The 12,429-nt window shown below is 42.2% G+C and overlaps 1 protein-coding gene across 4 annotated transcripts in view; it reads right to left on the minus strand.

The window, feature by feature from the left end:
* PFKP (phosphofructokinase, platelet) overlaps positions 1 to 12,429 on the minus strand; it is a 67,583-nt gene that overhangs the window by 13,329 nt on the left and 41,825 nt on the right. For 2 of the 4 annotated variants that reach the window (XM_065399648.1, XM_065399650.1), the window contains exons 12-15: positions 11,931 to 12,077; positions 9,741 to 9,811; positions 7,964 to 8,051; positions 6,457 to 6,609 (exon numbers count right to left, since the gene is read on the minus strand). In XM_065399648.1, the coding sequence (XP_065255720.1) occupies positions 6,457 to 6,609; positions 7,964 to 8,051; positions 9,741 to 9,811; positions 11,931 to 12,077 (459 nt within the window). The remainder of the gene's footprint in view (positions 1 to 6,456; positions 6,610 to 7,963; positions 8,052 to 9,740; positions 9,812 to 11,930; positions 12,078 to 12,429) is intronic. The other 2 variants (XM_065399651.1, XM_065399649.1) reach the window with 1 other exon arrangement.

A 12,429-nucleotide genomic window follows, 5' to 3' on the forward strand; every position in this document is an offset into this window, starting at 1 on the left:
AAGGGGTGCACCGTGGGTATAAAACACCCTATTGCTACATGAGAGGAGAGCTCTGCAGGCCAATCAGCCTCCCCCCACTAAAATCCATCAGGTGTCTGTGTAGTGGTGGATTGTAAGTAGGAAATGGGAAGGGAAGAGGTGATCTACCTGGGACATTTCCAGGAGGGAAGATGGGGGATTGGAGTCGATGTGGAGGGTCCACATGGCTTGGAGGTATGACGTGGTGGCAGGAGACCAAAGTGAAAATCTCACCTCCAACTCTCCATCCCTGGGTATTTTGGACATTTTACTTTCACTTACAGCTAAAACTGGGATTTGACTGATCCCAGTGTCACTTCTGGACTAAAATGCTGCCCAGTTATCGTTGCACTGCCGAGAAGTGCCACAGGCAGGAAAGAGGGGAATGGCATTTGTCTTTCAAGATCAGCCATTGGCAAGCCTTGGTGAGGGAACTTCACAGAACAGTCACTACCCCAGCCCAGCCAGGCTACTTTGAATTTTTCCTTACACCAGAAAAAAGATACACTGAGTTGGGAACTGGTTTTGTTTAGTGAAGCCTCAAAGCAGGTTGGACATCTGCAAAGCACTTATGAGCACAGATGCAGTTTTAGCCAGAGGCTTTGGGAAAGTGGTTCAGTTAGAGGGAGAACTGGAACAATTACTGGCACAACCATTTAGTTAGTCTGCAATGAAAGATACATTTTACTTGCATTAAATACTGCGTCGTTTCATTTGATGCAAGTGTTTTTAGCAAACACATGCGTGAACACTGTGCAGTAACCCAGGACCGCTACTGTCTGAAGACATGCAACAACCCAGTATCACTGTTGCAAAAAAAACCCCAAAATAGTCACTTTATACAAAGAGTATATTTCACGCAGTCTATAAAGGGTCAAATAATTAACTGATGGTTTAATAAATGGTTAATCAATTGTTATAGATTGTATAACCATCTAGCCTAGAACACTGATTGCTCATGTCTGTAACATGCTTATAACATCTATGAATCAGTTCCAACCCTTTATAAATATACCCTTAATATAAAATGTGACCAAAGATACTGTATAAGAACATACCATAACTCAGCATAATCCCTCCTCTACCCAGCCCCCGTTTGCTACTGTTTCTGGTTCCTTCCCCAACTCAGTTAGATGATTCACCTCTTACCTCTGCTGATTTCCTGACAGACTGTCTCTCATCCCTCACACATGGCGGGTGCTAGGCAGCTCCTCTCCAGTTTTTCCATTCTCCATCTGTGGCTGGCATCTTTCCTTCCCCCTCCCCTCTTACTCCGACTCCCATAGGGCTATGCCTGTGCAGCAAAAGCTGTGCACGGGCTAGTGTGGATAACCACAGCAGCAAAGAGAGTGCAGCACGGACAGTTCAAGAACAGTACAGATTCTGGGAACGAACTTGGCTCACCAGCCCGCTCTGAAGCCTGCCCTGTGCTATCTTCACTGCTACTGTTACCTGCACTAGCTGGACTCAAACTAGCTCAGCGAGGCTAGCCTGTGCACAGCTTTTGCTGTGCAGACATATCGAGAACTCAAGCCTTCTTCCTATCTCCTGCTCAGCTCTTTATTGCTTTCTCTTAACCCCTCCAAAGCCCATCATGGTTTATGTCGTTTCCAATTATTTTTCCCCATCCTCTTTCCAGGCTCTGTTATCTGTGAAGGGGGCTGTAAATTAGTTTCACTCTGTTCAATCAAATGCAGAGCTCCCTGCCTTCTGTAAAATCATGGTGCAGAATTTTCTCTGAAATCCTCCCCTGGCTAGAAATTTGTGCTGCAGAATCCAAGCTTTCATTTAAAAATCTAGCCTTTGGTGTTGTAAAGAAAACAATTCGAAAACACTGACCAGTGTACACTTCCTGAGTGCTGTGTTCCTAAGTTTGCAGACAGCCTGAAACAATAGCCTTGAAAGTGCTGTCTCATTCACTTTCATAGATCGTTAACACTAAACATTTTAATTTAAATATCAGCACTATGTTAACGATCTGACTGATGATTTTTTTTAGCAGAAACTACCAGCTAACATGCTTATCCCACAATCCTCAAATGTCTCCTATGCCCAGCTAGGTGCAAAAGTGCCAAATGCTACCTAGTCAGCAAACAAACCTCCACAAGTTTGCCCCAGATTATCTCGGCAATGCAGTTATACAATGTCACTACAAAAATCTTTGGCATATCAAAACTGAAATGTAGGGACAGCAGAAAATTAATTCCATTTAATATCAAAACGAACAACACAGGACAAATTGTACTGAGCATAAGATTCACTTTTTAAATATGTGATTGATAAAAACCCTGCATTCTAAAATGCAAGTGAAACTGTCACAAAATTTCCAGGGTGCTGTGCTAAAGAGCCTCAGAATCCAAGAATCTTGCTACACAATTTAGGTCCCATTGCTAAGGAGTGCACGGGCCTTTACTGGAACCTAATCACTCTTTTCTTTAGGTTGTAAATTCTTCAGGACAAGGAGTCCTATTTTTCATAGTTCATCTTCTATTCCAGGGATCGGCAACCTTTGGCATGCAGCCCATCAGGGAAATCCGCTGGCGGGCTGGGACAGTTTGTTTACCTGCAGCATCCGCAGGTTCGGCCGATCGCAGCTCACACTGGCCGCGGTTCGCCATTCCAGGCCAATGGGAGCTGCGGGAAGCAGTGGCCAGCACATCCCTCAGCCCGTGCCACTTCCTGCAGCCCCCATTGGCCTGGAACGGCGAACCGTGGCCAGTGGGAGCTGCGATCGGTTGAACCTGCAGATGCTGCCGATAAACAAACCATCCCGGCGTGCCCGCGGATTTCCCTGACGGGATGCGTGCCAAAGGTTGCCGATCCCTGTTCTGTTCAGTGCTCTCATGAACCCTCTCTAATTCAGAATTGCTGTATGTACATTAATTGCTACCTATTAACTCTATAATACTTTTCCTGATTCCAATGAATGGGAAATAACTAAGTACTTTAAAATATGCCAAAGCACCACTGGATGTTTATCAGTTGTCTGTATGGAGAGAAATACCCTGAACTACCCATGATTTAATTTTGGAGTTTCATTACTTTGGGATTCAATTGTGGTTAGGAGAAATATTTTACTTTTTCCTTACAGGCTTCATGACAATAAGTATCATCCTTGAACAGATTTTATATACAAACACATCTTGGGCAACACAAGGCATACAATGCAACAACTAACCAAAAATTATACTTGTAGTATGTACAGAGGACAATTTATCTGATTATGGAAAATAAGCTTGTCAGTTAGGAAGTCAGTATCCTATAATGGCATTAAGATACTGCTTACATGCCTGAGTACTTTTCAGACATTCTAACACAGACAGCTAAAGTAACCAGCCACACTAAACTTTTTCAAGATCTCAGAAACCTGCCTATACACATACTAGAGGCCTCATTACCCACTAGCAGACCATATACTTACCTTATTGCAAACTGAGAAAATTGACAAAGATTGACATTTAAGTGAGAAAAGTAGCAATAAAACAGTTGCTTTGAATCCCTACAACTAAGTTTCAGGTCACTTTAGTGCTCATGAAAGATGCCAGACTGATAGCGTTGGAAACTATGTCATATACTTATCCACAGAACAGGGACATCAGGAGTACAAGGACCATTAACTTCACTACTAATGTGCTTTAATACTGTGCTAGAGGAATCACCTATAGGAGGAGTTTATTCTTCATGCCCGTGCAATATCTCTGCTCACTATTCTCACTCGCATGAACTGGAAGGAGACTGCCTATTCATACTTAACAAGCCAATTGGCCATTACAGAGGATAATGTCACTACTCAATATGATTTGGATGACCTTAAAGCGAAAGGTTCTATGTCAGTGGTGGGTAACCTGCGGCCCGCGGGCTGCATGTGGCCCGTCAGGGTAATCCGCTGGCGGGCCGCAAGACAGTGTTTACATTGACCATCTGCAGGCACGGCCACCTGCAGGTCCCAGTGGCTACAGTTCGCCGTTCCTGGCCACTGGGTGCTGTGGGCAGCCAGAACTGCGGACGGTCAATGTAAACACTGTCTTGCGGCCCGCCAGCGGATTACCCTGATGGGCCGCATGCGGCCCACAGGCCGCAGGTTGCCCACTACTGATCTATGTACCATTACCAGTTCTCTGAGTGGCCCACCATAGCTTCAGTTCAGATGCTCAGAGGGCAAAAGGCTTACACAGCTTATGAACTTTTGTAAAAGAAAAGAAGTCCTTTTTTTAAAAAAGGAAAAAAAGACTTTTTTAAAATAAAAGGTTAGTTCTCTTCACAGCTGAACTGAATCTATGGCTTCCTGAACCATTACATTTTACATACATCTCAAAACAAAATCTAGGAAGAAATAAAACACAAGAACTGGACAAAATTCTAGCCTTTTATTAGTAAAATGCATCAGCTTCAAAATAGAAAAAACTATTATATTAACAACATGGGAATACTCTCTGTCTGATATCTAGTGATGTTACCTGAAATCTAAAATCTTTCCCAGTGTATTGCAAAATATTGCTGTGTGTCCTGCTCTGTGTGAAACAGTCTACAAGCTCTATAAAGATGAGTTAGGTAAACGCAGAAAGCCTATGAAGAGAAGAAAAGCAGGCATCATGCACTATAGCATTATTTTACTTACCTTGATTTGCTGTCAATCTTTTTGGAATGGAGAATTTTATTTACCAGAACTGGAAACAAGGCCAACTTAGATATAACATGGACCATGTGTAAAGAATAATTTAGAACTAAATTTTGATCAGTTGTTTACAGTCTTGACAAGGGCAAGGGCAATTATAAGGGAAAAGAAAGGGCAATTATAAGGGAAAAGAAACATCTAATAATGCACAAGGGTCTAATTTTGCTAAAAGTAAATAAAATGAAAAGTTGACCCCTTGTTCTTGTGTTATGTGAAGGGGTAAATAACACTTCCTTATTCATTTTCTCCACACCAGTCACCATTTAATAGACCTCTATCATATCCCCCTTTAGTTGTCTCATTTCTAAGCTGAACAGTCCTACTCTTTTTAATCTCTCCTCCTCTAGAAGCTGTTCCATACCCCTAATAATTTGTGTTGCCCTTCTCTGTACTTTTTCCATATTCTAATATATCTTTTTTGAGATGGGGAACCAGAACTGCACACAGTATTCAAGGTATGGGCGTAGCATAGATTTACAGAATGACATTATAATACTTTCTGTCTTATTATCTATCCTTTCCCTAATGGTTCCTAACATCCTGTTAGCTTTTTTGACTGCTGCTGCACACTGAGCAAATGTTTCCAGAGAACTATTCACAGTGACACCAAGATCTTTTTCTGCTATTTACCTCTTCCCACTGTGAAAACTTACTATTTATTCCTACCCTGTGTTTCCTATCTTTCAACAAATTACTGATCCATAAGAGGACCTTCCCTCTTATCCCATGATTGCTCACTTTGCCTAAGGGCCTTTGGTGATGGACCTTGTCAAAAGCTTTCTGAAAGCCCAAGTACACTATATCCTGCATCACTCTTGTCCATATGATTGTTGACCCCCTCAAATAATTCCAGAAGACTGGTGGGGAATGATTTCCCTTTACAAAAGCCATGGTGATTCTTTCCTGACATATTGTGTTCATCTATGTGTCTGATAATTCTATTCTTTATTACAGTTCCTCAGATTTGTCACCTAAAAAGAACTGCTCAGGTGTGGGAATCTCCCTCACATCTTTTGCAGTGAAAACCGATGCAAAGTAGAGCATTAGTAGAATACCTACTTATTGGAGAAACATCTGAGAAATAAAACCTAATCTTTGTAATATATAAGGACACCCTGTAACTGTTTATTGTAACTGGGTACTCTAATGTTTGATGTAGGGAAGGGATTTCCTCTTCTACACTGCCATAAATTGTCACTAGTTTTTGACTTTGGGCTTTGTAGTGGTGCTTTTTTCTTTTTTTCTCCCCTCTCCCCTGTATATGTATGCAGGAAAGACCATTTGTGTGTATACAGTGTTGTTGTAGCCATGTTGTGCCCTGGATTTTAGAGAGACAAGGGTAGGTGAGGTGATATCTTGTATTGCACCAACTTCTGTTGGTGTAAGCGACAAGCTCGTCTTCAAGTCCTGGTTCAATAAAATATATTACCTCACCTGCTTTGTTTCTCTCATTTGTGCGTGTGTGTGTGTGGCAGCCTCATTCTATTACTTTCCAAAATCCAAAAGTTAAAAAAAATGTATAAAATGAAAATGGAGTCTTTCTATACACTGCATGTGAAAAATGGTTGGAACTTCTGGAGGAAAGAGAAAGCTAAGTGTACCAGGATTTTTCAGTTCAGTAAGTATCACTTGCATGCAGCCACCAAACATTTTTCAGATTATGTTTCCAATGTTCTGGTCTATAAAATATCCACTTCTAGCCAATTCAATCAGCATTAACTTGAACGCTTTGTTAGTAAGCACGCACACTTGAACAGACTTACATCAGTTATAGTGTTCAGAGCAGTATCTGCACCAATGCTGAAATCTGAACCCGGTACATTGTTGGATACAGTTGCAGGAACCATAACCATTGGAACACAGAACTCGTCATATTTCTCACGGGCAGCTGATAATTCCAAAAGTCCCAGGTAGGCCTGTTGGGCACAGGCATGATGTGAACAATTAGAAGGGATAAAAAGAGGACAAGGGTGGAATTATAACATGGATGAGGCCACAGGGAGAGCCATTTTTACCACAGCACACATCGGGTTAATAAGGAACCACTAAAATCTAACAAAAAATACATAAAAATTAAATATATATATATACACATTTAAAATATGAGACAAACAGTAAGTACACCTTTCACTCTCAATGAGACATATACTTTATACATACCCAATGCTCTATATCAGAGATTGGCAACTTTTGGCACGTGGCCCGTCAGGGAAATCCACTGGCGGGCCGGGCCGGTTTGTTTACCTGCAGCGTCCGCAGGTTCGGCCGATCGCAGCTCACACTGGCTTCGGTTTGCCACTCCAGGCCAATGGGGGCTGCGGGAAACGGCGGACACCACATCCCTCGACCCGCACCACTTCCCGCAGACCCCATTGGCCTGGAACGGTGAACCGTGGCCAGTGTGAGCTGCGATCGGCCAAACCTGTGGACACTGCAGGTAAACAAACCGTCCCAGCCCGCCAGCAGATTTCCCTGACGGGCCGCGTGCCAAAGGTTGCCGATCCCTGCTCTATATAATAGAAAAATGTTACTGATTCCCATACATTTTAATATCATAGTTATTTTCATTTAAATTCCCTTAATCTCATCGCTATGGACTTGATTCAGAAAAATACTTATGCAGGCAAATAAATCCATCCACATTCAGGAAGGCACTTAGGAAAGTGCTTAATTTTAAACATATGCTTACGCACTTTCCTGAAAAGGAATGCTTTCCTGAATCAAGGCCTATATGAAGTAAAAGTTATTTTGGTTAAAAGACTTAAAAACTTGTCTCCAAAAATAAAAATATATTTCTAGATTATTGACCCAGAAATTAAAATATATCAGAATGAAATGAACATGTGAACTGGAGTGGCTTAAACAAGAAGCCAGGGTGCAGTTTTTATTATAATTTAAAGACTACTATGGGGATTTTCAAAGATGCCCTCATTTTTCAGGAACACAAGTCCCATTGGAACTTGTGTTCCTAAGTCATTTTGGCTCTTTTGAAAATCTGTTCTACCCTGCTGTCTTACCTTTGATTAAGGAAAAAAATGTATTTTGTTTTGCACTTACTATTAACTATTCTGGATTCCAAAGCTCAAGAGACATGGGTCATCTCCAAAATTTCTTATCTCAAAAGCTCTTGCTCTGTTCCATATGTCAAAATTCATCATAAGCAAAATTTTAGTTATGGGCAAAAGAAAATATTTTGGTGCTTAAAAATGAGTGTAGTGTGTTTCAATTCCACTCCAGCTAAGAAGTTAACAGAACAACTAGATAATGTACCTCAAATCCACCAATAACCATAAGGGCGTTGATGTTATTAGTGCGCATCTGGTCAGCAATCTTCTCCAAATACTTTGCAGGGAGGGTACTAAAAATAGTTAAATCAAAAGGAGTACAGAGGTCAAATATCTATGGATATTGCTGACAATACCTGTTCGTTTTGGTAGGATGGGTTGTTAAATTGTCAGTACAGTGAAAAGTTCTATATTTTACACACTTAGGCTATGTCTGCAATATGAGCTGGCAGGGCAGGGTGATTCCCCTGCTCGTGTACCCATACTCACACTTGCTCTCATCAACCTAGTGTGAGTATAAATAGCAGTGTAGCCTTGGTAGCGTGAGCAGTGGCAGTAGAGGCACAAGTTCGCCATGCCAAGTATGTACCCACTGGTTTCAGGTAGGTTTGTATTTGGCACACCTAAGCCATGCCTCTCCTGCCCTACTCCCTCCCCGATACTACTGCTATTTATACTCTAGCTCGATGAGAGCTAGCCCAGTATGTGTATTTAAGCAGGGGAAATCACACCCCTCGCTTGTAGTATAGACATAGCCTTATCCATAGAAAGATTTTATTTTCTGGCTATCACCTATATTGAAATGATTACACAATACAATTGCAGCCAGTAACAAAGGAAGCCAGGAAAGGACTTTTTTGGAAATCCACTCCAAAAATTAGATAAACTCAGTCTATTCTATCTTTAGCAGGTCTTCTCCTTCGGTTCTTTTAAACCATGAGGAGCAAATAGTTTTTACGTAAGGTTTCCCCACGACCAACAGTCCTAAACATTACTGAGGTGATTAATTTAAATAGGGTAATCAGATTTGCGAAATCTAACTTTAAGTTCTTTGGTGAAAGAATGTGTTAGTCACAAGATAAAGCCATGATTCTGCAGGTTGCTCCATGCAGATAGACATAACATGGTTCTGCATGGACACAGCAATCCATTCACTACTTGTATATCGCAAGACTGTAGTGTACCATGTAACCATGCTTCTTGTAACTACCTACAATAATACCCTGTAGCAATAGCCTTAACTGTCTTAAAGGAATGATACACAACAAGGGACTATTTTAATTCTGTCTCTACTGATGGAAACACATTGGTATCACAAAATGATGAATATTTACATCCTGAACGTAAAAGAGAACAGATGTCAGACAAATTCTCAAAAATCAAAAAAAGCTTCAATACATAAATGTACAGTAAAGACAGCACATGCAGCTCACTCAGTGGCGGATTAGCCACTGGGACAATGGGGCAGGTGCTCAGGGGCCCCAGCCAACTGGGGGGCACCCAGAAAAATGGGGGCGCTCCTTCCTGGCAGCAGGGTCGGGGCTTGCCCCGTTCCGCCTGCCTGGAGCACCTGCCAGGGAGCAGGCTCAGGGCGTGGGGGCTTGTCCCGCTCCCCCCACCTACCTGGTGCTTCTGCCGGGGAGTGGGGTTGGGGCGCAAGGCTTGCTCCATCTATCTGCCCAACGCTGCTGTCGGGGAGCAAGGGAACCCCTGCGTCCCCAACCCCACTCCCCGGCAGGAGTGCCAGGCAGGAGGCAGGGCAACCCCTAACCCTAACCTGTGCCCCAATTTCATTTTCCCAGCAGGAGCACCGAGGGGGGGGGGGGGGGACTGCAGGCAGAAGGGGTGGGGAGGGGCCCCCCACTAGCTCTGGCCCAGGGCCTCACAAACCCCAATCCACCTCTGAGCTCACTAAAAGGTACGTTTTGGCCACTGTTCCTTCTACTTGGGTAAAGTGATCACAGCCAAAATTATGATATTACCGTTTTGTGCCAAGAAGCGACCCTCCTTGGCCAGTCCAACCTCCAACATCTCCCCAGCTGATCTCCTTTATCTACAAATAAAGTTAAAAAGAGGAGGTTCCCTTAAGTAACATTCCAAATGCTACTTCTTTGGTCATGCAACAGATGCAGTTTAATGTAAAGCTTTTGGAACAGATGTTTAGCACTATGGGAGCTGCCACAAATGAGACCTGGCAAAAAATCCCACAGCTCAGTTTCAAGAGGTTAATTTAATCTCCCTTGAAATTTTACCCTTCTCTCTATCCCCATCCTTAGCTCTCCTCTATTTGTTTCTTCTTCCTCTATGAATCCTGCCTCCAACTTTTTCCTCAACTCTTATCTTTTGTCCCCTCTCCATCTCATCTCCTCCCCTTACCTTTAGTGACAGTATAATGCAAGAATCCAAAACCAGGTCCCTAGCTTGGTCCTTCACTCACTCAAGAGAAGGAACAATTTTCACTCTGTTGTGACCTAACCCCTCACTCCCATCCTCTTGCCGAATTAGGAAGTGGAATATGACAAACTCTGTATCCATCTTCTTTTTGGAGTCCAGGTTAGCTGATGGGTTGCCTTTGACATGGAGGAAGGGAAGTATCATGATAGACCTAGCCCCACTTTCTGAAAAAGCAACCAACCTGTGTCTGCCCTAAAGAGAAATCCTTCAGGGTTTCAAAAATACAGCATGTCACAAATCTCAGGACTTAGTTGCTGCATAGTTTTCAGAGTAGCAGCCGTGTTAGTCTGTATCCGCAAAAAGAACAGGAGTACTTGTGGCACCTTAGAGACTAACAAATTTATTTGAGCATAAGCTTTCGTGGGCTACAGCCCACTTCACATGAAAGCTTATGCTCAAATAAATTTGTTAGTCTCTAAGGTGCCACAAGTACTCCTGTTCTTTTTGCTGCATAGTGTAGCATATTCCACTGAAGGGGTATATCTGACAATAAGGCACAAACATGACAATAGATTCATGTTATCTCACTGTTATCTAGCCTATGTACTTATCTCCAGATGCTTCACACTCCAATGGACACTACAATGTAGGCAGTCTGCCAAACACTCAACATCCTGCCAAGGTCACATTAAAGCTGTCCTCTGTGCAGAAGCAATGAACCTCTTATACAGAGAATTTCTCAGGGCTGGTCTATACTTAGCCGCTAGTTCGGCGGCTGGGGATCGAACTTCCGGGTTCGATTTATCGCGTCTGGTCTGGACGCGATAAATCGAACCAGGAAGCGCTCGCCGTCGACTGCGGTACTCCATCTCAACGAGAGGAGTACCGCGGAGTCGACGGGGGAGCCTGCCTGCCCCGTGTGGACCGCGTCTGAACCGCGGTAAGTTCGAAGTAAGGTATGTCGACTTCAGCTACATTATTCACGTAGCTGAAGTTGCGTACCTTACTTCGACTTGGGGGGTTAGTGTAGACCAGGCCTCATCCAAAATATCCAGGAGGCAAAAGAATTCAGACCGGGTTAACCTAAGACAGGATGCTCTTAGAGGTACATTTTATATAGGGCTGCTTGTTTGCAGACACGTATTACAGCTGCAAAAGTGTCTGAGTGAAAAAATAACTGCAGCCACAAAATTAAGTAGGCTGAGCCTCTGCATACTTGGACTGTGCCTGCAGTAAGACAGAGGTACAACTATTCAGATTTGTGCCACATTTCAATGGCTGGCATAAATTCTGCACCCTCAAACAAGAGAGCTACTCTTCTGAAATAGTACCAGCTCTGGAAAGAGACTATTTTTCTGTTCAGTATAGCACGACACACGTTGTTGGTGTTTAACAATGTAACAAATAATCTCAAACTGAATATTAATGCATAGATTAACTGGTTCTGGGCTGCAAGGGAATTCCGTTGCTGGTGTTTAGCACTTGTATATTGCATCAAGACATCCTTAGTCTCTATAGCAAGTGCTTAGCAATGGGAAAGGTACACATGTGACATGATCTATGTATTTATAAGTTTTTATTGGTAATAAAGTATACAGCTCCAATCTGAATTAACTACGTGTTTCTATAGATAAGCAGTTAAATTTAAAAACTCTTGTGGAGTCAGTTCACTGAATGATATCACAGTCATTTCTGTATCTCCACTAGAAATATGACAAAAAGGTACAAAATAAAAAAAACAATTGACAGTACTTTAAATGAAGTCATTTTGTACTAACCTGGCCATTAGCAAAGCCTTCAAATCCATCAATGACAGCAAACATGTTGTGACCTTCAGTTATGCCAACTCTTACTGCAGATCGGACAGCAGCATTCATACCAGCTGCAGGGGCACCTACATTTAAAACTGCCACATTAAAATTAGTCTGCAAAAGAAAGAGAAAACAATTGTTAGACAGAATGTACAACAGTGAAGTGACTGACAGATATTCTAATTTTACATAGCAACTGTATAGTAAAAAGATCTATAGCAGTTTTCAAAAGTTTAAAAAAACTGTTCTAGATTTAAGTGGGTGAAAAGGTTTCAGCACATCATCTTCAAATTTTAAAAAGCCATATAGAAACAATCAGTAAAAGAACAAAAGATCTAGCTTTTCTAATTCTTTTTAAAACAGTTTTGACCAAGAGCTGCATTTGCCTTGAAGATCAAATCACTCAGGATCTTGTATTTTCGTTCTAACAGGGTCAAAAAAATATGACAGAAAAAAACTCAGTTAT

This window comes from Emys orbicularis, chromosome 2, assembly GCF_028017835.1.
Source record: "Emys orbicularis isolate rEmyOrb1 chromosome 2, rEmyOrb1.hap1, whole genome shotgun sequence".
Taxonomy (NCBI): Eukaryota; Metazoa; Chordata; order Testudines; family Emydidae; genus Emys; species Emys orbicularis.